We start from the raw sequence: 24,689 nt of genomic DNA on the forward strand, positions 1-24,689 counted from the left end.
TAATAACAAAAATAGTTCATGTCATATATAGATTGAATTTTATTCCTACATTAGTGCCCCGGTATATATTAGGCATTTTGGCCTTAATATGAGCACTTTGGTTCTTCTTTATTTATCTTATGTTTCACTTCATTTCACCTTAAGCAGAGATGGGAATTGCTTATAATCACAAATATCTTATCTGGGATTGGGATATTATGGGAGAAATGATCTCTTTTTCAGTCATAAATAAATTTTTTACCAAATGTGTCTGCTTGGAATTTGAAAGTTAGTACCCTTGTGTCAACTCAGATTGTAGAAGTTAATTTTATATGTCTAGTTAAGTATTACCTACTGCTGTTATTAATCACAATTAACTGTTCACGGAGCTATGTTGTGTTATTAGGCATTCATTCATTGTATCCCACAAATTTTTTGTGTTGATTTAATTGCAAGAGTGCGTCTTAGTGTACGTACTAGGTTTTTTTGAGAATGGTCTGACATGATCCCCTGTTAGATTTTGTTCTACTTTTACTTTTCAAGGAATTGTATGGATGTTCATTTTAGAATTGTTTTCTTTTGCTATGTGTTCTCTATTCCAAGGACTTATTTCCCAGGAAAAGACCCCAGTGGTTCACCTAGGCTTGTAGTTATTAAATTTTTTTTCAATTAGTAATGCAGTAAACAGTGGAAGGGCTTGCATAGGGATGATAATAAGCAAGTTGTTAAACCGTGATTCAAGTTTGTTTTTTCTAGGTTGCTGCAAGCCTGATTCCGGCTTGCATTGCTATTTGGGTACAAGGACGGGCTGGCCAGGTTTGCAATCTCTGAGTCACCCAAGCTTAGGGGGGCCCTGCTCCATCTTGAGGGGATATCAAAGGTGTAATTAAAAAAAGATATTCATTACTTAGGTTACTTGCACCAATATTTTTTGTAATTATAAAAAGTTTTGTGTTCATTGGTTGCTTTCTTTACTGCATACTCATTGTAAATTAAATGAAGTGAGTTAGGTGTCCAGAAGGTAAAAAAAAACTGCAAGTGCTTATTTGGAATGGTTATTTGGAAAGATTGTATTTAGTTTCTTTTTTTTAGATTTCAGTGCTGTTTCTGGGACAAAGTCATTAAAGAGATATCAGCTCCATAATAAATTATTAATTTTCTCAATTTTCATAGTATTTTTTATTAACTTTATCTACTATTTAAGAGCGAGAATATTGTCAAAATCCATTTTCGGGCATGCAGTTCCCTAAAATTTTCCAAGGAAGACCTCCGAATTCCCCCCATCAGGACCCCAGACCGCTGGATACTACTATCATTGGAACAGATATGCCCTCTTGTCTGTTTCTATCATTGGCATTTGGTATTGAGCACATCCATCCATGTGAGTACCCTGCAGGGGCCCAGGTAGTACTTAAAGACTGGGGGGGTGGGTTTAGGTGCAACTAATACCAGGGTGTGTGGGGGAACGGAATACCCTCCAGGATAAGCGGTCAGTGCGAGATTAGTAAATTGGCGAATTTTAAGATAAATGGTGAGTTTTATGGCTTTCTGAGGGATATTTTATTAGTCCTTACACTATTCTATTAGTAATATTAATCCAATTAAGTAAAATGGATTAAAATTAAAAATTTCTCTGATCTCTATGGGGGAAGAATTTATCCCCCATAACCCCCCTCGCTGCTCCATTGGTACCCAGGATCAAAGCAAGGAGGACATGTCGTGGTCTTTCAAGTAGTAACATTTTTGCAAAGAATGAAGAAGTCAAAATTGTAAGTAAATTATGACAGCGTTTCATTGGTCTATACAATGAAGAGAATGACTTAAATTTGTTACATGTCTTATGCGAATATAAGTTTTTAAATAATTTCTATAAAATTTTCGTTACGAGCTTAATTTCTTTTCGCTTCTAGGGGGGGGGGGGCGTAGCCAGGAATTTCGTTCGGGTTAATGATCGAAAAAACTATTTGTCAAAGAAATCTTTTGTAAACTCGTCATTTCTCAATATTTTGTTTTTTAAATTAATCAAAGTAACTGTGTTTTCATATTGTCCGGGGGACAGGGGGGTCCTATCCCACCGCACTACGCCGCTGAAAGGCCGTCTCCAGCTGGTTACGCCCATCTACCCGCTGTCCTACTATCAGATTTCAGTCATTAAACTCGCGGCGGAATTGCTTGTGTCAGTACATATTTTGCAAAGAGCCTTTTTATTGAGGGTAAGAGTTTCCGTTAATAGTATTTTCAGTGATTATTTAGCGCAATTGGGTGTCAACCCATTAAAACAAGGGTTCGATCAGGTCGTAATACGTTTAGCCTTTGCCCTGGTTTTACCTTTATTTTCGCCGTTTGCATTGTTGTCATGCCTAGAAAATTTGTACTTATGTTACTGAAGGTTTCGAAAATCAATATCACCTATCCGAAAATTACCAACATTCTTCGCTTACCAAAAAAACGAAGAAATTTTACCACATCTCCTTATGGGAAAACGGAGTATTTACACCGAAAATGGCGGACGTCGTGGTTGCCATAGTGGAAGCCTATGCGACGACTCGACATGATGAGAGAGTAGTGTTGAGAGAGCAATCTAGAGGACTCTGACAAAGGAACAATCATAGCAACATATTTGTTTATGCAAACAAGAGGAGCTAAATTGGGAAAAAAGATAAAGGAAATGAAACGAAAAACTGATAAATATAAGGTAGGAAATTAAGAAAGTAATTATTGAAGTGTCTATTTCTTTGCGTCTTCTTTCCGCAAGAACAAACATCTGTTTAAATCAAAGCGCATTCAAATCAAAAGCGGAGAAATGTAAGGTAAGAAATTAGTTGTTGTTTTTGGTATATTACATCGAGAGTGTGGTGGTTATTAATTTCAAAGTTAACAAGTGCTCTAAATGCCATATTAGAAATATGATTCGTGCTGTTGACTATAGTTCGTATCTTGTTGGCGATACACGATTGTAGTAGAAAGACTTTTAAACAAGTCTTACATAATATAGGTTGGTAAAAATGATTTTATTATCGTGTTTTGTGATGGTGATAACTTTTTATTTTTGTTTACGTTCTTTTTTCCGTTAATTTCCTTTTTAATGCACAATGATATCCGTGAGCTGCAGGAGTGAATAGGCAGTGAATAATACATAATGGAGGATAAGTGCAAATAAAGGTATTTCTTATTCAATTATTTGTCTTGCGAAAATCACGTTTCCTTGAGTGACTAAGTTATTCAACTGTGAAAATTATCGGAATCTTGACATTCACAATGTCTTGTACAACAAAGGCTGTGATCCGTTACTCACCAGATTTATTGCGCATTGCGTTGGATATTAAAGCTGAGATATTTCTGTATCCCGATTCATTAAAACTTTAAATAGAGGTATTTCTGAAGTGAAATCATTCGCGATCACGATCAATAATATTTCTATAAAATTCGTCATACTAGCCCCAATTCATGCTAAGGCGCATTTGTTTCTAGATATTGATATTCAGTCCCTACGTAATTCGCTTACGAAGCGGAGAACAGCTGTTACATCTTATTCGTATATGATATAAGAATTTGGTTGAGTTTTGTGGAAAATAATTAATAAACGTGTTTTTCATTGTAATACGTAAAGTCGTTATGTTATGATATTACGTATGCATTGGGTGTTACAGTGGAACGTGGTCTCAACGCTTTTTGTATTTGAATTGAATAAGTTAAAGAAACTCATGGAAATTTATTTTACTTTTTCAGCCCCTCAGAAAAACGTTTCTCTTTATAAATATTTACATTCATATTGTAGCCTACGTACCATGCGCTCGTTTTACGTGAAAGTGGAAATATTGCTTATACCTAAGCTAGCCAGCTTAAAAGTAAACGATCCTTAAGTAACAAGTAGCAAATTAAACGTGTAAGACCTCCCACAGTGAGCATAACAGGCCGCAGGCCTTTTTCGGGGGGGCCTAGGGGGGGCAGAGCCCCCCCGAGCGAGCAAAGCGACCGGCCCTTAGCCGGTAATCGGGAGACCCAGTACGAATCTCAGCTGAACAAAATGTTTTTTTTTTTCATGGCGAGTTTCATCCGTGGTGTAATTAAAGTCTACTGAATTCACTTTCATGCATGGTATCAGCCCAAACCGGGGTTCCCACTCCTAACTATATTATAAAATTCACGGTTTTTTCCAGGTTTTCACGGTGTAAATGTCATCAAATTCACGGTTTGTAGATAAGGCATTTTAGGCAGAAATATTGATCACGTAACAATCATCGGCCACACATTAACTAAAAATGTAACAAACGCAACAGATGCCTTGAATGCAAACGCAGTAATGAAAGTGCTATCTCTTATGACGTGACCTATAGTTAGCAAAATTCAGGTCCTGCTAAAGGGTGTGTGTGGGAAAATGGAGAGAGCAGGGTGGCAGAGAAGTGAAGAAGTGCCTGATTTTTTGCCAGGGCTAATGTCTTCCAATCGCAGGCTTAAGGTCAATGTGCTCTCATGGCACACACAGACCAATTAATAATTGCGCTACGAATACACGTGTGCAGAAAAATGCGTGGACAGTATCTGCACGTGACTCGACCTTGAAACGTGATCGAAACATAGATTTTTCTTTTTATCTGTCTATCGTAGTTCTACAGGTAAGTTTGAGAGATTTCTAAGGTTTTATGACGAAATTCACGGCTATTTCCAGGTTTTTTTCACGGTAGACAAAATTCACGGCTTATTCACGGTTTTAAGGTTTTCACGGTTGAGTGGGAAACTTGACAAACCTATCGACGGGACGCCTTTTTATATTCTGAGAAAACATGCAGAAGGCATTCCTATTCGAGTTAGACATCGCATTAAAATTAAGAGCCATTTACGCTTCACGTAAGCTCTTATTTCATTTAATATAATTTCACATAGAAATAATTTCATTTATTTATGCTCTCTAGAAGTTAGTGATTTTTCATCGGGAATCCCGTAATTCTCCTACACAAGGTTTCCATGTATAATTCCTTGTTTGAGAAATGACATAATGAATATTGTTTGCTTATTTTTCAGGCACGTAAGAAAATAGAGATTATTTAACAGAACTGCAAGCATTGTAACTGCCATTATGATGGGTTTTCTTTTTCCAGTTGTTGGCTTCCAAATTCGCCACTTTGGATTCGCTTTTTTGGAAAAATATTATTCATAATTGTAAATGTTTTTATCCATAATCGTAATACTTGATTACTGAACGTTTATAAACAATATAAAATTGATTTGTTAAATAAATAAGGTTATCTCTGATGACCTAGTAATTTTTCTTTGATGAGAGAGTTGCATTTACGACATGTTATTTACAGAAAAAAATGGAACTATATTATTATTAAGAAAAATTAATTCAGTAATGTTGACGAATAAATAAGAATCTTAAATTGAAGTATCTTCTACATCTTAAAGAGGCTTAAATTCAAATGAGGTTAAATTCAAGTTCAATGTATAAAACACAGGATGAACGACTCAGCACTGCATGAAAAATCTAGTACCTGGGTCCAATTATTAATTCGTTTCCCGTTATTTTCCTTCTAATTTTCCAAACCTGAAAGAGTTATCTGATGACTGCACTTCGTGATGAAATCAATTAGTGGGTATTACCAAGTGTCAACTGAACTCTCGCCGAAAATTTATATTAAGTTTTTATCTTTAGTGAATGATATCGATCTTTGGGAAAATAAGACGACCATTCGCCATTTATCAGCGATGGTGCCTGGATACCGAGGAGAGGAAACACCTGTTTATTCATTGGAAATTTTCAAAAGAATAATGCTTCACACCTGTTGTATAGGGTATTGATGAAATAAGTGACATGTTACGTTAAATACGCGGGTGAAGGCGTTTTCCTCATTGAATCAATATCGATCCAGGGATGTGAACGCAAAAAAAATTTATACACCGCGAATTATCAGTAGCTAAATAAGCAAAGTGGATAAGCCACAGGTGTCCAGGTTTCAATACAATACTTGAAGGTAGTCACGATATCCGGAATCGCTGAAAACTTTAATCGCCGCGTGGCCTTATCAATAGATCGCCGACATCACACGTGCAAGACTTATATAAAAGACCGGTGGTCAATACATCGTTCATTAGCTTTCTGGTCCATTCAGTGGAAGCAGTCGAAGGAAGAGATTCATCTGTCTCACCAACTCAATCGGCACTCACAAGAACAAAAATGTTCCGTCAAACTCTTGCTCTTTTCCTTGTCTTGGCAGTAGCGTACGCCACGGAATTCTATGAATGCGGTAAGCTGTTTAGTCCTATTATAACTGATACTTATTAAAGTAAGAGAATATTTTGTCTTAAACTTAGTTCGTTAGAAATCCAAGATGTGTTTATCACCTGCTTAAGAAAATTCAATGTGTGCCAATCTTAATGTGCGCTTTGGAGAATCTGTATGAATAAGGACCCTACAAAATAAATACCCGCTACATTAGTATGTTATATTCACCTGCAGATTCAGGCGTTACCCCTGCGACCGACCTGAGGGTCAACGACTGTGATCAGCTGCCATGCCAGTTTAAAAGGGGAAAGGACATCATCGCGCAGATGGACTTCAAAACAGGTAAGCCTCCGCAATGATTTGAGCCTACAAGAAGAAAAAAATAACATGAAATGAACGTAGACCACTTGTTGTTATCGATCGTTGGCTTCTCATCGGAAGAGCAAGGTATATTTCTTAAAATATAACTGATCGGAGATGACTATCCCAACAGGAGTAATATGTTCAAAATTTAGTTAAATTCAAATTCTTAAACTAACAATAATTAGTACCCGGATGAATGGAAGAGATTTTACTCGTTTAAATAGAACCTGCAAAATCTCCTTCAGTCATGATGGGACAGTCAACACAGTAGCTGGATGATGTATAGATTTGAACAGAGTTTCTTTTGATAAATCATCACCATTATAAGAACTAGAGAGTTTTTTTATTTTCCAACACGATAAACACTTAAAAATCAGTCAGCTGCTTTGGTAAAGTTGAATGACTAACCTTAGTCTTTTGTGCTACACGTTAATGCATTGACACTTATAGCGATCAGTTTGCATTAATCAGCGAAAAACTGAAAATCCACGCAACAAAATGGTATTGGATTAGTCGATAAAAAAATGCCTACTCGACTTCTCTGTGCCAACTTTTTATGCACAGTGAAACGTACAAAATAATAATTTTCAATATATACTAACATCATTGGCATTTCTGCAGGCCACCGTATTCATAAACATAAGTAGTACTAAGTGAGTACTTTCTTGGACAGGTAAAAGGATAACCCTTCCTAGTACCCATAGTTAACCTGACGTAGAACGTTGAAACATGATTTAACTTTTTACCTAGAAGACGTCAGTTGGTCTTTTAGCACCTGAATACACATCGAAAATTTATCATTCTAAGAAAATAGCTAGTCGATATGGCAATATCCGATGTACTGCAAGAGCCACAATATTTCATGTGAACTATGATGCAATGCTACAAGCAACGATGAGCTACAAATTTCGCTAGGAGAAAATTATCCCGAACAGGAATTAGAAACAAGGAAATATGACTCTCATGACCAATCCACGAATTGAATTTTTTCTCAAAGGAATAATTGTAATCTCAAAGATTCGAAATGTTTGCACTTACAGAGAAACGGTACGGTAGGTACAACGTCCAGCTCTAACAATGGCTTCCTCGACTTGCGATGACAACTTATATGGACAGAAAAGACACCAAAAATATCACCATCGGTCTAAAAAAAATAAATCTTACTCCATAAAATTGTCACTAACAACTTTTCTTGGCAACCTCCCCAAGAGTTTAAAGTTTCGAGTTCCAGGCGAGTGAATTTTTAAAACTATATAACTGATGCGGGAAGAGCGATTCATAAAATGAAAATTAAAGCTCCGTTGTTTCTATTCCAATATAATTTATATTCCAATCAACAAAAACGATCGCTTGCCATCTAAAGGCCTACGTTACACGGTACATCAACCCGTAAGAGTTAGGTGTGGCTAAATGTATGATGGCGTGAATGAACACGAAAATGCACCTTGTAACTAAACCACCCAACTTGTGCGAATGCATAAACTGAGCATGGAACCTTTTCCTACTTGGTTCATACATTCGTACATGTTTCTTTCCGGTCCACAAAAATCGTTCGTGCAAACAGACATTAACTAGTGAAATATGATTTGATGCTTTCCCAGTGAGTAGTGTGGGTAAACTCTCCTCGGGATTCCCACCGGGTTACATTATCGTTATTAGCAAATGTTTCGACAACAACATTCAGCAGCCCTGAGGATGAGCTCCGAGTCGGAGCTCGAAACATTGGCTAATATGAATAGTTTAACCCCTTGGGAATCCCGAGAAAAGTTTACCCAGACATTATCTTGTACCGAGTGTTAATGTACCGAGTCAGGGGTGGATCCAGGATTTTTTCTGGAGGGGCCCAAGGGCTTGACAGGCAAACGCTCTTCTCATGATTGAGATTAAAAACAAGATATAACAATTACTGAACGAAATATTCTCTTTATTTTAATATCAAACTTACTAACATGAAATTAAATGATTGAGACTCCGTAATACACAAAAAAGCCAACATAATGATAACAGTACTAAAAATGTAGTCTTGTAACCATGCCTTAAAAGACGATATGTGTTCCACCTGTCCATTCCGAGTAGCAGTATTCAGCAGTATTGAGTGTTTCGTTTCTTCGGTTACAGATGGAGCTGCATCCAAGCTGGAACCCCAAGTCCGCGTGAAGGCCCTCGGCTTCTGGGTGAACTACCCCATTGGCTATGATGATGCATGCACCCACTTGAGCGCCGGAAAGTGCCCACTTTCATCAGGAGATAGCGCCACCTACGACATCCAAATTCCCGTCCTCGATTCCTACCCAGAGGTAAAGTATCTATTCTTGTCACCACATTGTCCTGCTGGACCCCAAAGACCAAAGAGTTCCTAGTTTTTAATGAACCACATAAGTCTAAGAGCTGGAGTATACGTTATGTGCAGCACATTACAAGGTGAAACCCAAATTGCGATAAGATAGTTCGAAGGTATTTTTTTCGTTTTTTCTCGCGAGACAAAAAAAATTGATTAATTTTTTAAGAAAGAAATAATTCCACCGAGTAAAACTTAAAATTATAACATCAATTAAAGTAGGTAAAGTTAATCAAAACTGCAAGACTATTTTATAAGTTATTGTAAAAAGATTGAAAGATAATTTTAGCATTTTTCCTGAATAGTTTTTTCATAGTTGCAAATACTTATTATGTAACAACTACCAAATTGATTATGTGCAAGACATTAGCACATTTTTAAATGAAAAATTTGAAAATTCACACATTAAAAAACCACGCTAGTATTTGAATAAAGCAATTTTGCGCAGAGAGTCTTAATCGAGCGGACAATTTCAAAACTTAGCCATAAAAATGTATGAAATTCAATATCAAATATCATTTTGCAGATAATCTGTAACAGTTGATGATTGAAGTATACCCTGTAGTCAGATGGGAGTTACTCATGTTGTACTGCACTACCATTATTTTTCTAGCTTTAATGGACTTTAAGAAGAGCACATAACGAACACTTTCGCGGAAGACAAAATAAGCCGGGATAAATACCTATTAGCGAGTTGATTGAAATTTATCCAAAAATAAATCACAGTGGTTGTACTAGAGTCAAGTGTATTCTTTTGGAAGTCACATGCGTTAAAGTGTTAATTTTTAAGGTCCTTTGGAAGGAAGAAATTATTTACTATGAATTTAATCGCTGATAGCAAAAAATAGGGTGGTTTATTATTTTATTGCCTAAATCGAAAGATTATTACTCCTGGAGTACGTATTTCACGCTTTTAGATTTTTAAATGACGATATCTATTTTTCGCGATTAAATGAAAAGTGAAAATTTTCAAGCGCGCGAAAACGCGACGCTGAATGTCGGGAGTCTCTCCGCGTGACGTATTTCTGGTTCCCCCTCCCGCCCTGCGAGGTGACCTTGAGGCGAGGCTTAGCTCTGATACGACGCAGGCTGCTAGCGGCTAGCCTAGTACCCTGCTGGATGGTAGCGCTTGGCTTAAATAAGGATTATTAATAACTTATCAAACGAGGAAAACTTTCCGACCTTAGCCAGTTTTAATAAGTGATTGTTAAGACATGTTTCCCTGAGCTCTGCGCCTCATGCATGCAATGGTAACCTCAGACGACGTATAACTCCTATCTTCTCGTATAGAAACTAGGTCCCTGTGACGTCACGTGGAGTGGCATCGCATGGGCGCCAATCTGGCCCTTTTCAAATGAGGATAAAAATGGACCATTGCCATTCGTCTAAACCGGTACTTCTAAAACAAAATAATTTGTATATTATGAATACACTAATGGTGGGTAACGAATCGCAATAAATGCCTTTCGTTTTCTTTGATGAAGGAAACTACCCTATTGAATAACCTGGGGAGAAGTCAAATTTATTCAATCCTATGTAAATTTATGGGCGTCATCTTCAAAGCATAATTAAAACGCAGCGGAAATAAATTCCAAAACGTCTTGAAGAGAGCAGTTAACATTCAGAAACGATTTTATTCTATCATTTACGGATACAATATGATTAAATTCCTCAATGGAAATATGAATTTGCTAGAATATCAAGGAAAAATTTTTATCGTGAATCTTAAAAGGGTCTCCGATTCATCAAAGATATTTCTTGAATTGGATTTAAAAAAATACCTTTGAATTTTACCATGACTTCTCTTTTCTTGCAGATCACCATCAACGTTGAAGTGACTCTTAAGAACGAAAATGGAGATCCCATCTCATGCTTCGCGATCGATGGGGAAGTGGTCGCCTAATCAATCGATAACATTAATAAATGCCTCTCTTTATGTGGAAGAATAATTTATTTTTGCGATGCTTCATGCTAAGCATGCGAGCACGCAAACTCTTATTAACGGACATGGATTTCTCTTTGGATTCTCTTTCGTGTAACTGACTTATTTATTTCAACTAATATTCCTGTTCAAAGATGCACATTTAGAACAATAAAAAAGTTTATCATAAATTTCATTATCATTTCATCTGAATTTCCTGTCGGCCTATGATTGAAAGTCTACAACCAATTTGGCTGACTCGTTCATTGAAAGTAATTCAACTGTGGGTGAAATTAATTGAATGCAATTGTGTGCAATCAGCAAGTAAAGAGCGAATGCAATGGGCACTTATTGTGGCAGTAGTGTGGCTAAATTATGTATACAGGGCGATGAAAAATTGTGCCACAAAATTTTAACCCAAGACAGCTGATACAAGTGGTTACCAAAATCACCAATGATTTTTTGGTCGAAAACAAACCATTTTTGAACTATGGAAACTTTCTGCCAAGCGCTCCGATTGGCCGCGACCTGAAGCTGCGCTACCACTGGGCTAGTAATCCGCATTGGGTTAATTGCATTCTCTGACAGGCAAAGCATTAGAGGTTATGAGTTGTCCAGAGAATCCGACAACAGGGCGAACTCACGGACAATCGGAGCGCTTGATGCAAAGTTTCTGTAGTTTAAAAATGGTGATTTTTTTAACCGTAACATCGTTAACAATTTTGGTTTCTTCTAGTATTATCTATACTGGGTTAAAATTTCGTGACGTAATTTTTCTCCACCTTATATATATTGTACACTTAATGTGGAAGAATATGGTAAAAACCTATCTGGATGGCTTTAATTTTTGCTCCACTGTTATCACAATCACTCTTGATGGTTCCACAACATGTGAAGGTAACTGAATTAGGTTTGTTTCATTTCTAATTCCGCACGGGGATACAGGAAATGTAGCGTTAAAGATAGAATAAAGCGTTTGAAGGCAAAAGGAAAGAAAAAAAGAGGAAAAAGATCTGATATGGTTGTCACTCATTTGGATGAGGAATAGGAATTCAGAGAGTAAAAAGGGACGGAAAGATCCGTTCCGACCCCTATTATCTCCTTCCGTTGGTTCAACTTAGGGTGAAATTAATTGAATGCAATTGTGTGCATCAAGCAAATAAAAGAGTATCAAGAATCATTAGACATTTATTGTGTCAGTACTGTTTATAAATCATCTATTTATTGCATACATATTATGGAAGAATACCGTAAAAACCTATCCGAGGTACTTTAATTGCCTCGCCCTGTTATTGGAGTTGCTCTTGCTGGGTCCTCAACATAATGAAGGTTACTGAATTAGAGTTAGTGTGAAAGCTTTAATTGATATCAAATGGTAAACTATGCATCACCAGGTATTTTGCGTCGTTTGTTTAATCATCTATGTATAGCAATTGATAGAATTGAATGTCGGTTCCCTCAAATAAAGTCGTAGTGGTGTGTTCACCGTCAATGAAGTAAGTTTCTATACTTGAGGCATCCGAAATTTCCTCCCGAAACTTCCGTTAATCGGCAAGTCAATGAATTAGGTTTGTCTGAACTCTGCACTGGGTTATAGAAAACGTACCATTAAAGATAAAATGCAGCCTTTTAAGACAAAAGAGAAAGAGAGAAGAAAGGTTTGATATGCTTATTATTCATTTGGATGAGCAATGAGAATTATGAGAATTAAAAGGGGCGGAAAGATCCGTCTCGGCCCCAATTATCTCCTTCCGCTGGTCGCTATGCCAACCGCCGATTTGTCACTTCCGCGGCCCTAATCACCCTCGCCGCCCGTTTGAGTGAATTCTCGAAACGAGGAGTCATATATCCCGTCACGTTACCCCATTACGCACACTGGCAGACGAAATATCCCCCGAAATTCAACGTATAAAGGTTGACCAATAAGGGAATTCAGAGTTTTGGCAAAGCAGAAACAGAGGAGAGGCTGTGTGTGACTTTGAAGTGTGACCACCGCAGTCGAAATTCGAGTCATGTTTTTAGTTTTCTCCTTAATATTCCTCCTCTTCGCAGGATGCGCGAATTCCTTGGATATCAGCCCTTGCGGTGAGTTTTTTTTGCGACCTTAATGTTATAATTTTGATTTTACGTATCAGATTTTCGTGCGAAAGATACTTTTCCATAATTTTCTTCTAGAAAACAGAAGATATACTTTCCACTTCAAAAGTCCTTTGCGTGAGCAATTAAGTCGTTTTTAGGAATCTATTTTACCATTTTCTCAAGATAAAAAATTAAATTTTGTAATTATGAAGTCCCTTTGGATCAGTTTGCCGTGATGGTATTAAATCCTACATTAAGTAATGTTTTCCCGATTTCGAGATGAATGAAGAAAATAACTAATATAAATTTTTTACAACAAGAAATATTTTTAAACCTGCTGTTCCTCGCTTAAAATCACAGTGAAAAGTAATTTTAGAGTGCTTTAGTGTTTCATAAAAATAAATGATTCTAATTGAGTTCAATTAAAGGTACTCTACAAATAAGCAGTCATCAAATTAGCGCCAATTCATATGCGCTGCTGCGCGAAAAATGGGACTACTACAGTTTTAATTTTACCATTACCTCACAAATATCCTCAGTATTCGTATATAAATATGGCGAAACCCATTACTGGGTAGCTAAGATGCATAAAATATTGTAACCACTTAAATGGAGAGGTGATGGTAAGAAAATAACGAATGCAACTAAGTGGTCGTTCTTCCAATATTAAAACATAAGGTTCTTAAGGTTCCGACAGAAAGGACCAACTTAAACATTTTGGATGATAATGAAAAATAATTTTTATCATTCTCAGGCTCTCAATTTCTGAGGGAAATTTAGGCTTTCCGGAATGCAGAGATTATAAATTACTGGATTTGGTAGGAGAGCGACTAACAAGAGAAAGAGATATGGAACAAAGCAAAATAAAATATTTTACACGGCGAAAAAGAAATATTTGCATTTTCTCCGAGGAAGAGAGATCGATTTCAATTCGATTGTAGATCTACAATGAAAAGGGAACTTTGTCGACTTTATATAATATATGAATCGGTCATAATTTCTTTTAAATAAATATATTTTCAAGCATTGATAATATTCTTGAGAAGGCATGGGGTGACTTCAAAACTATATTCCCGTTTTAATGGAATTTCAAGCTTTGATGAATAGAAATTCTTCCGAAGTTACCATTTGATTAATTTGCAAACTCATAGGTAATGACTTAATTTATTCTATTCCTTATTCCTTGTTTATGGACATGTAAATAATAATTGGCTACGTAGAGGGTTCTAATAGTGAATATTATACAATCGGGATGAGCGTACTGTAGTATCAACGAGCGGTCTTAATTCGAAAGCCATTGAAGTATTGGCAAAGAAACAGGGAAATAATTTGATGTAATGAGTAGATAGAACCAACCCTAGATATCATGGCCTAACTAAGCCAGAGATTACTCCTTTCAATGATTTTGATTGAATCGAAGATAAAAAAGATAAGCGCAGGTGGCAACTTGTTATTCACTTCAACGCCGATAAAGATAGATAGTGGACCTACCTTAAACAATGGAGACAAAAAATTTAGCGGGAAAATGGAAGTTTTCCGGATGATTGTTATATGATCATACGCTTTAACGTTTCTGAAACCGTACATGAAGGTTATTTCTAAAAAGAAAAGTTTCAAGTAACATGATCTCGACTCAGCTAAATTAATTTCGAGGAATGCCTTGGTCAGAGAAAGGAACATGCTCCTCTACTCTGACTGCGTGAATACATAAGCTAGAAGTCAAGTCGCGGGTATGCCCTACCGTCACCTACCACGTTCTCTTCATTACTGGCCTACGACTATTCCACGAGCCTCGTTTTCTTGGGGCGTTGACGTTCCAAACTCAAAAATAACCTCGCTAATTAAATATAAGACTTTTTAAAAGTTTTTCTCATGTAAGACATAAAACGACAAGGTTTTCTAATTGGATAAGGACATAGTTCAGTCAAGCTCCCGCGAGTTTTAAGAAAGCAATGGATATGACGAGACCGTGGCGTCAAATTTTATCTAAATTTTTTTCTCCTAAGTTATACGATGGATAAATTTTTAAAGAAATAAAGAGGCGAAGTCATCTTATTTTGTTGCTTATGTGTGTAATCTTTCAAATTAATTTAAAATGTAAAAAAATTAATTTAAGTTATTTATAAATACTGCCATTGAGGCGGACAAACGATGTAATGCTCATCTAACTATTTTCTTTTCCACAGATGATGAAGGCAGTCTACCAAATTCGCTAGTCATCTCGAAATGTCTGGAACAGCCGTGCAAGTTTACCGCCGGGTCTCCAGTCCACGGCTCTGTGAATATCACTGTCGGTGAGTGGTTTCGGAGTTGTGTGACACATTCAGATTAGAGGGGCCTGCGCCTTTCTCAGAGCCACCACGAGTTAAGGTTAATTTACTTTCAGGATATCCAAAGGCCTCGCCCGTGAATGGCTCCTAGAAATTTTGAATTCAATATCCAGAGATTTGCTTGTCGTGAACCATACAAACAGGCAACATTACGATTAATTTCCTTGATACTAGACAGGAAATATATCCAAATGTAAAATCTCAAAAAAATTATATTCGGAAAGAATGAAAGAAATTACGACTGAGAATATAAGGAACAGTTAAGGCGCTGTTTATAAGATGAAACCGGAAAGCATAGAGGAAAAAAAATGAAAGGAAAACAGAAACTTTTACCCACAATGCAAAAATGTAATGCCAGTAATTATAATTTTAAAACTATTGTCTTTCAGACGTGAGCTAGCACTGTATTCATATCTCATTCATTAAAAAAGAACTACACATGTCACCAATTCTTTCAGGAAATATTTCATTTAATTGTCTAAATTATTGTTTCAGTTTTTTTCTTTCGACGGATCCAGAACAATTTCACAGTAACAATTCAACAAATATTTGAAGGAATTCTTAAGGCATGGTCACCAAAATATAGCCTGAATATCTATTGACCCTTTAAAGACCTAAGTAATTAACCAACTTATTTTTATTATTTTTTTGCATATCCTATTTATTTAACACCTAATTAAGAGATGTTATGAAAAAAAAACGGAACAAAAATTTTCAAAGGCTTTTTCCAGCATGGTCCCAAATGGGGAACACGCTACAAAAGTTTGCCATTTCTTGAAAAAATAAATGTACCCTTGACCAAAAAACTAAGTTTAACAACATATTGTGTACTTATCTTTTGAATAAATGAGCATTTGTCACTGTAGAGCGAGTGTAGGATAAATATCGAATAAACTACAGAGGCGATGAAAATAACCAATTTTGAAATGGCATAATTAACAACCAATGTACGCACACGTCATGCGATTCACTTTAAAAAAATACTTCCATACTTTATTTACGTAACAAAACCTATAAAATTTATCACAGATAAGAAACCGAGTTTCCATGAATTTTTATAAATCTGTTCCCAAATGAAAACATTGGACTGTGAACGGTGAAGGACAAAATGACTTTTTTTTGTATCGCTTGATTTCTCCGGAAAATTGGAGTAAAGTCAAAATTGCTCCTTGTTTACTTTCAGAGGAGGTGTCGAAGGACCTTGACGGAGAACTAACAATGGACCACAATGGCTCTCTGCTGACGTTACCAGTCCCCGGAGTTCACAGATGCGAAGGACTTGAGCGGGAGGGGTGCCAATTTGAAATCGATGACATCGCCAACTTCTATTTCATGTTCACACTCGATGTACATATTCCAGAAGAGGTATGCTAAGAAGAGTAATATAATAAGGTTTACGCGTGTCTGATAGGGAAACGAATTATAGATCAATATTATAAGTAATCTCCGCATGGTCCAACCATCAAAATATATTTTCGTAGCAAAATAGGATGAAAAGATGGCAAAAACTATACCTGGGTCATTCCATACCAATTCAACATACCATTGATACTTAAAATGGTTTTATATTGTCTGGGTAGCGCTAACCATAAGATGATTCAGCCTTCCACTTAACCTGGTGGTGACTGAGAGCTCCGGTTAGCATAAGGGCTGATCTAGTACAGAAGCTAACTGGGACTTTCAACCACCTTCAGTTAAAATAGTAGGCTGTATCATCTTATGGTTGGCATTAGCAAGTAGCCTTAGAGTGTCGGAATTTGATCAGTAGCTCTTCGTTAACATCAAGCTAAATATCCTGAGACCGTTTTGCGAAAAAAGAATGAAATAAATCCGCATTTTAATTTTTTCACCCTTTTTCCTAAAAAAAAACTGGCTTTAAATAAAAAAAATCCTAATTTCTCCCCACTCGATTGAGGTAGCCATGAAGCCATATTTTGACTCACTATAAATCTATGGCATTGCTTAAGATATCTAATAGTGATTAAATTGGTTAATTTATTTTACGATAATTGTTAAATTTTAATGATTAATAAAAAGTTAATTAACTTTTCATAAATAGGTACTAGTTTTAGAGCGAAATATTTTATTTTCCTCGGACCAATGTTCTGCTACGATTGTTATCTTTTTTATACTAAAGCATGACCAGCGTCTTCAATTATATCTCCCTACTCCCGTTAAATATCGCCTTATTTTCCAAAAGAACTTAATTTGCTCAGCTAGAATTGCTTCAACGAAAATTTCGAATACCTACTGACGACTAAGGCCAAACTGTTTTTTTTTTGCTCAACTACAAAGATACGAAATCCAGGGGTCAAGAACAGAGCTATTTTAATTATTTACAAGCGTAAAACATGTCCACTGTTTTAGCCGCTTATTATAAGATATTACTCCAACGTTGTACCGCAAGAGTAACGCTAATCAATGCTAATTTATTTCTGTTTCAGGAAATTGTCTCATTCAAGATGGTCGTGAAGAATGAAAAAGGAAATACCCTCTCCTGCTGCAAGTTCAACGGAACGGTCGTAACTGCTCCTGAGACCGAGGTGACGGCTACCACAGAACAGGATCAATCGACCCCTGACCCATGAATTCAACGATCTACTCTCATTAATTTAAATGCATCAAAATAAATATGACGGAAAATATTGACAAAAATTCAATATTTTAGCGAAGTTTGCAACCAAAATGACCGTTTCTTTGAAGTCGATGAATTATAAAATAAATATATTTTGTAAAATTACCATTTAAATAAAAAAAATCAGGCTAGAGTTAATCGATAGCCGTCTATTTTCCAAATCCTCTCAATAAAATTAGAAGATAAAAATATATTTCCAGCATTAATGATATTTCGCAATGACATGGTAAAAAGATATCCCATACATATTGATTTTCCGAATAATGCAAGAAGGAGTCCGTATAATTAGTACTCCTGACTTATTTAAAAATGGGAGTCAGCGAAATTGAACAACTAATTATTGCATAACGCAATGATAATTCACATTTTATTGACTGGATCGATCACAATGGAGGTACGAGTCAATTCAGCAAACATAGATTCAATCAGCCAGGCACTGGTACCAGAAATAGATAAATATAGTTCATAAAGATTTTCTAGCCAAATTCAATAGTAATATTGCAGAGTCCAACATTGATCTTATGATGTTGGCTCCCTTGTCATCCTGTGCTACTTCACTTTCCTCTTCGATAGTTTTCGATGAGTTTGCTTCCGTTGTATAACGCTTGTAGGTATTCTTTACATCCCTTCAATTTGCCTAGGTTTTTAATCTAAATATTTCCATCCTTATCCGTTACGGTATGACATCTTCCATTCCGCTGACTGAAATGGATCCTCACTATTATAAAGGCCGCTTCCACTTTCTCTTTGGCGAGGTTATTTTTGCACACCTTCCACACTTCTCTAGCTTCCCGCGCTTTGCGAAAAATCCCGTTTCTCATTCTCATGTACAAAGCCTGACCTTCCTCAATTTTCGCATTTTTATTCCTTGTCCATGTAAGTGTTTTTACTCAATATGTGCTCCTGTGGGTTGTAACCAGATATGGCTAACAAGCCGATTTACTGAAATGTCACGGAACAAAGAACGAACGCATGCTTGTTGTCACATAGCATCTTCATTTTGAGCAATGAATCGTAAACAGATACAATCTGAGAAATCACGATAGCAATCTTGATAATGAACATGAGAATACATTGGAACGCCTTCTAAGTCACTGAAAGAGTTAACACGTCTTGAAGGTTGCCAGCGGGACAAGCACTTGAAAGACACTGGAAGCAGTCTGGTAACACCTCTAAAAAATATCCCCACATTAGTCAGATATTCATAGATTTGCACTTTTTATTGAGTTGAAATTTCGAATGATGCCTAAAAGGTGGTCATTAACCGTCTGAAATCTGAAGTACAAAGAGTGTCATTCTGCACCAGCCTACTATAAAAAACATGATGTATTCGAATTTAGCATAATAAATAGATAAAATCCTCCAGTTATTCGGAACATTTTAATATATTTTCAACGCTTTACGACGGCTCAATTAACCTTACCTGGTGCAACTTGAGCGACTTAATCAAGCACCGCTGTTTACTATGAGGGTAATTTATGGGAAGGTTTGTAAAGAGAAGCATTTGTATGCATGACAGGAAGGGAATAGTAGTATAAAAAAAGACGTGTATGAACAGGATCTTTGAAGGCAGCATTGAGTAAAAGCGCACGGAAAATGCAACCGAAGAATAGGGTAGTTTTCTTCATCAAAGAAAACGAAAGGCATTGATTGCGATTCGATACCCACCATTAGTGTATTCATAATATATAGATTATTTCGTTTTAGAAATACCGGTTTAGACGAATGGCAATGGTCCATTTTTATCCTCATTTGAAAAGGGCCAGATTGGAGCCCATGCGATGCCACTCCACGCGATGTCACAGGGTCCTAGTTTCTATACGAGAAGATAGGAGTTATACATCGTTTGAGGTTACCAATGCATGCATGAGGCGCAGAGCTCAGGGAAACATGTATTAATAATCACTTATTAAAACTGGCTAAGGTCGGAAAGTTTTCCTCGTGTGATAAGGTATTAATAATCCTTATTTAAGCCAAGCGTTACCACCTAGCTGAGCACTCGCTACCCGCTAGCAGCCTGCGTCGTATCAGCGCTAACCCTCGCCTCAAGGTCACCTCACAGGGCGGCAGCGGGAACAAGAAATACGTCTCACGGAGAGATTTCCCGGCATTCATACTTACGCGTCGTGTTTTCTCGCGCTTGAAATTCTTCACTTTTCATTCAATCGCGAAAAATAGATATTGTCATTTAAAAATCTAAAAGCGTGAAATACGTACTCCAGGAGTAATAATCTTTCGATTTAGGCAATAAAAAAATAATAGGAAACCACCCTATTGAAATGAATCGTATCGCTCTATATTATTATAATATCTTAAACTTTTTTTATGACATTCATTTCAAATCAAACACTATTTATCTCTCGAACGCCATCTTGATTTCAGAGAACACATTTAATAGAAATTTTTTTTAAAAATATTCACCCTTATTGTTTCGACTAAGAAGGTGAGGTGCCTATGCGGTTGGTACAGGTATTAATACAAAAAAAAAGTTTCAAGAGTTTTGTTTCAGAAAGATAGTGAAATTAAAGTGAATGAGTCGCATAACTAACAGTGAGGCGCGGAAAAGATTTGAAAGTGTAAAACTCCCACGTGAATTTTGAGTAAAAAGAAATTCAGACTTATCAGACGTAACGGGCTTTACCGGACACAATGAGCAGAAATTGGCAAACAAAATTATATTCTACTTGCTGTAATTTGGAAGAAATGTATCCTATAATGGATGATTTATCATTTCAGCAGGCTCACAAAGGAAGCACACCAATATTAATAAATCCGAAGATTGAATCGTGATGGAGTGGAAATTTTCCTTATCGAAATAAATAATTATTATTATCCTGGAAAATTGTAGGTATATATTTCAATACACCAATGTCACCCCCTGCATACTCCCATTCCCTATTGCAGTTCTTCCTTCAATTGTCCTTATAACCCATTCTATCAACTATATCTGTTATCTTCCTTCTTCTTCCACCTTTATCCAATTCCTTCCCTTTGCCACTGTTTTTAACATTCATTTACCATGTATCGGGCTAAGTCCTGAACCTCTGCCCCTGCTATTACTTCCTCAAGCTGTTTCTTCTCCTCTCTCAAAATGTCTGAAATTTCCTCGTTCCTCTCCCTATTCATCCACATCACCATCTCAATTCTCCTCCATGCATGAACTCAAACTGTTCTGTTATGAATCAATCCTTTCTCAGCGTCACGCTTCATACCCGTAGCGGGATACGATTCATTTATAATTTTTCGCTTGCCTTTTCTTTACGCCAATTGTATGGTGTTTATTGATCACCCCCTGCCTAGAGGTGGCTCGCATGATATTATGTCGATAACCTCGTAGTAAACAGCTGTGCTTGATTGAGTCGCTATAGTTGTGCTAGGTAAGGTTAATTGAGTCGCCCATAAGTCTTGAAAATATATTATAATAAGCTTGTTGTGATAAGTTCACTTTTCGCATATTGAAAGCCTGCACGTTTTTTGCGTAATGACTAAGGCGTAGAATTAGATAGGTACGTAACGAAAATAAATGCTGCAAAGGAAATAAATACTACGGAGATACCACAGAGAAAGGAAATGAGTTGTATATTCGCATTTTTGAGAATTAATCAAAATATGACGTAATAATTATATTCATCGACGATCGTAAATCAAATTAAGAAGTCTGCGATATAGAGGCAAACGGGTGTATAGAGTGAACGGTAAATTGGATTCTGCTCCGACGTTTCGTGAAATAAAAAGTCAGTAGCGCCGAACACCACCGCCATTCCCTTGCCATCTCTTGAGTTACTACCGAATGAAGCCAGGAAAGGAGTGGTAAAACATTTGCGATGGTTTTCATTGAAAATTGGATGCTGAAATCGACTTCTTGATAAGCTAATTTTGATTTTGTCTTCGAGCACGGTTGTAGATGCAGTCTTAAGGCCGTTTTACACGGGACAGGGAATTGCGCAGGTCAGAGCTGATTTAATTTTTAAAATGGCGTTAAATTGCGCGAATGCATGATCGAAATTAGAACAGGGGCTATTTTTCCCTCTCGCATCCACACATTCTCGCATGTGTTCTAGCAATTCACCGCTTTACACGACGCAATTCTGATTGCGCCTTCGCACGTACGTCAGATTGCGCAATTCCGTGTACCGTGTAAAACGGCCTATATGGACACAGTATTATGGGGGTAAGAGGAGCCTGCCTCCCTCAACTTAAATGGTAATTTTTTCCGGAAAAAGTGCGAAACTTGTGTATTCAAGTTTGATGAGAATAAAATCATCAAAAGTTTAAATGAGTTAAAAACGTCATTTTCCTGGGCAAGTATCCGAGGATCTCCCCGTTTCACTGGAGGCTATTCCATAGCCCCTAAACCCCCGGTAGGATTGCTGGTCCCCAACAGAAATCTTTAAACTCAGCCTATGATGCAGGAGTGGAAAATCCGTATAGAATGCGTCGATGGCGCAGAGCGATATGGACACAATACGTTGAGCGCGTCGAATTCGCGGACGTGGGCACAATGCGGACAACTGATTTCACGGCCTGGGGATATCTATGGGGATAAGTTTTTCACTTCGACTCGACCGAGTGGCTCGTGGGATTAGGGGCGTCCGACTGGAAAATCACCGCGGACTCGGAACCTCCCGCAAGCACTTTTGCGGGAATCGCTCGCGTAAGGAGATATGGGGAGATGGGCAGATGGACGGCGGATGCATTCCATTTTCCGGCAGCAGATTAAAATTCAACCAGTGGCTACGATCGGATCGCGTCAAATCCCCCTAAGGGGCTGTCTCTGCCGCTCGAAACTAATTACGAAAAACTGGCATCCAAAACGAATCTGGGAGTGTATAAATTTTTGCGTAAGAATTCGGGGACAAAATATTATTTACAATTTAAGTTTTTCCCCGGCTTGTGACCTATGATTGCGAGTCTGCTGAAAATAAATTCGTGAACCTCTAAGAGTATACTCCCGGCTGGAGTTCATTCTTATCGAACATGTAATTTTAGTTTTGCAATTTTGAATCGATAGTGACCAATTGAACGTATGAAATCGTTTTAGGCGTGAAGTGGACGAAATTCGATATATCCATGATAAAATATTATGCAAGCACGATAAATATGTCCGCACTTAAAAATATATCTCCAGTACCGACCATTTAGTTGACATCTCCCCAGAGATTGTTCCTCTATTCACGCATCAATTAGAGGGAGGATAATTACGATTCATTTTCCACATCCAAATATCTATATTGATTGATAAAGGCGTGCTAAAATGCCGAACAAACTTCTAGTAAGACTATTCCCGATTCTCGCAGGATTATAACCAGAAGAAAATGTTCCATTTTATATTTTCCTGCTCACAGTAGCACCAAATGAATTAATTCCTACATTATCACCTCAACCAATGGATAAAATTCGTTGCAACTCCATTTAAATAATGGCTTGATTCAGAAAAAGAATAGTGGATTTTTTTAAATTTGTACATCACTAATTTTATCGTTCATAATTCTACTAAAGAAGTATCGTTGGAGTTTTACTATCCATCATTCATATTAAGCTTTTTTCGTGCTTGAAAACATATATAGGCAAGAAAACGTTTCTTTTTTGTATTTTTCAATAATTTTGCCCCAAAACGATGAAATTATTTACATAGCACACAATTCTAACCGTCATCTACTTATGACTCCCGTACCTGGAAGAAGCCCAGCGCTGCAGACACATGAAGTTCGGATTAAAAGGGATTCCGGTTACGTAAAAGTGTTTTTTATTCCATAAAGTCATGTTCCACAGAAAAAAATCTGTGCAACCTTTCTGAATGATTTTGTTCAACGCCAACCGATAGTGTTCTTTTTATCAGCAGCGATCTTCTATATAATTTCTACTGTTTAGATACCTTTTTCTCAAATTATACGCAACCAAACTCTACAAATGAGGTACCAAAATGCACAGAATTTATCAGAAAACATGCGACGGCATATCTTACTTCCTAAATATTGCTATTGTTTCCTAAAATTGGTTTTTAAATAATTAAAAAAAAACAAAATAAACAAAAACCGGTAAATATTCCTGACGTTAACGGCGCACAAACTGATACATTTGTCCATTTGCAACAATATCTCGCATTCTTAAATAACTTTTATCAAAATGCGGGTGATTCCACATTCAAGTCTCTTGTTGATAGGTAACTACGAGTCATCATGTGCGTTTAACAGAGGATAGTGTAATTACTTCCAATGTTGTGTTTAAACAGGTCCTCTGACATCAATTTGTAAATGAACATTCCAATTACATTTGTACATAAGACTCTGCCTTTTTTTCTACATTTTAAAATTAGAAACGCGCCTATCCCTCTGTGGACCTGCATTGAAAAGAGCGGGGGAAGCCCGCTGGGAGCGGGCGCAGCACGCTCGTAAAAATTTATTAACGTCAATGTTGACTACATGTTAACAAAAAACAACCCAGCTTCACTTTTAATACCCTCATACATGATGGCTTTGTCTGTTTTTCTGATTTTGTGAGATTTACCTTTATATTGGAGGAAGGCTCATGTTTGGAGGGTGGCCTAGGGCTCGGAACTCTTGGGCACCCCCTTTGATTCCGCCCTGCTAATAAGTGAAAGGCTGCTTGGCCGCTGAAGAGTTCATTTTCACGTTCAATCACCCCGCCCTGGCTGGGTTGTAGATTCCGCGGAGTAGTTAGTTTCTCATCTCGTCCAGAGATGTCGCCCATCTCCAGATGCTCCGTCGTGGCGCATGTGCCCTGTCTGGTCCCCTCCCCACCCCCGTCCATTCCCTGCCACCACCCCCAACCCCGCAGCATTCTCCTCCGCCCCTCCCCAA

The 24,689-nt window shown here is 37.2% G+C and overlaps 2 protein-coding genes across 2 annotated transcripts; both read left to right on the plus strand.

The window, feature by feature from the left end:
* The first annotated feature begins 6,059 nt into the window (after positions 1-6,059).
* Positions 6,060-11,015, plus strand: LOC124167912 (NPC intracellular cholesterol transporter 2 homolog a-like). The gene is made up of 4 exons (XM_046545977.1): positions 6,060-6,224; positions 6,437-6,544; positions 8,684-8,862; positions 10,720-11,015. Exons 1-4 carry the CDS (start codon positions 6,155-6,157, stop codon positions 10,804-10,806), a joined length of 444 nt encoding a protein of 147 aa, XP_046401933.1. The 5' UTR covers positions 6,060-6,154; the 3' UTR covers positions 10,807-11,015.
* Positions 11,016-12,628: 1,613 nt separating this feature from the next.
* Positions 12,629-18,006, plus strand: LOC124167771. The gene is made up of 4 exons (XM_046545786.1): positions 12,629-12,909; positions 15,090-15,197; positions 16,417-16,598; positions 17,678-18,006. Exons 1-4 carry the CDS (start codon positions 12,837-12,839, stop codon positions 17,819-17,821), a joined length of 507 nt encoding a protein of 168 aa, XP_046401742.1. The 5' UTR covers positions 12,629-12,836; the 3' UTR covers positions 17,822-18,006.
* Positions 18,007-24,689: the final 6,683 nt, after the last annotated feature.

Source organism: Ischnura elegans, chromosome 11 (genome assembly GCF_921293095.1).
Source record: "Ischnura elegans chromosome 11, ioIscEleg1.1, whole genome shotgun sequence".
NCBI classification, from domain to species: Eukaryota; Metazoa; Arthropoda; class Insecta; order Odonata; family Coenagrionidae; genus Ischnura; species Ischnura elegans.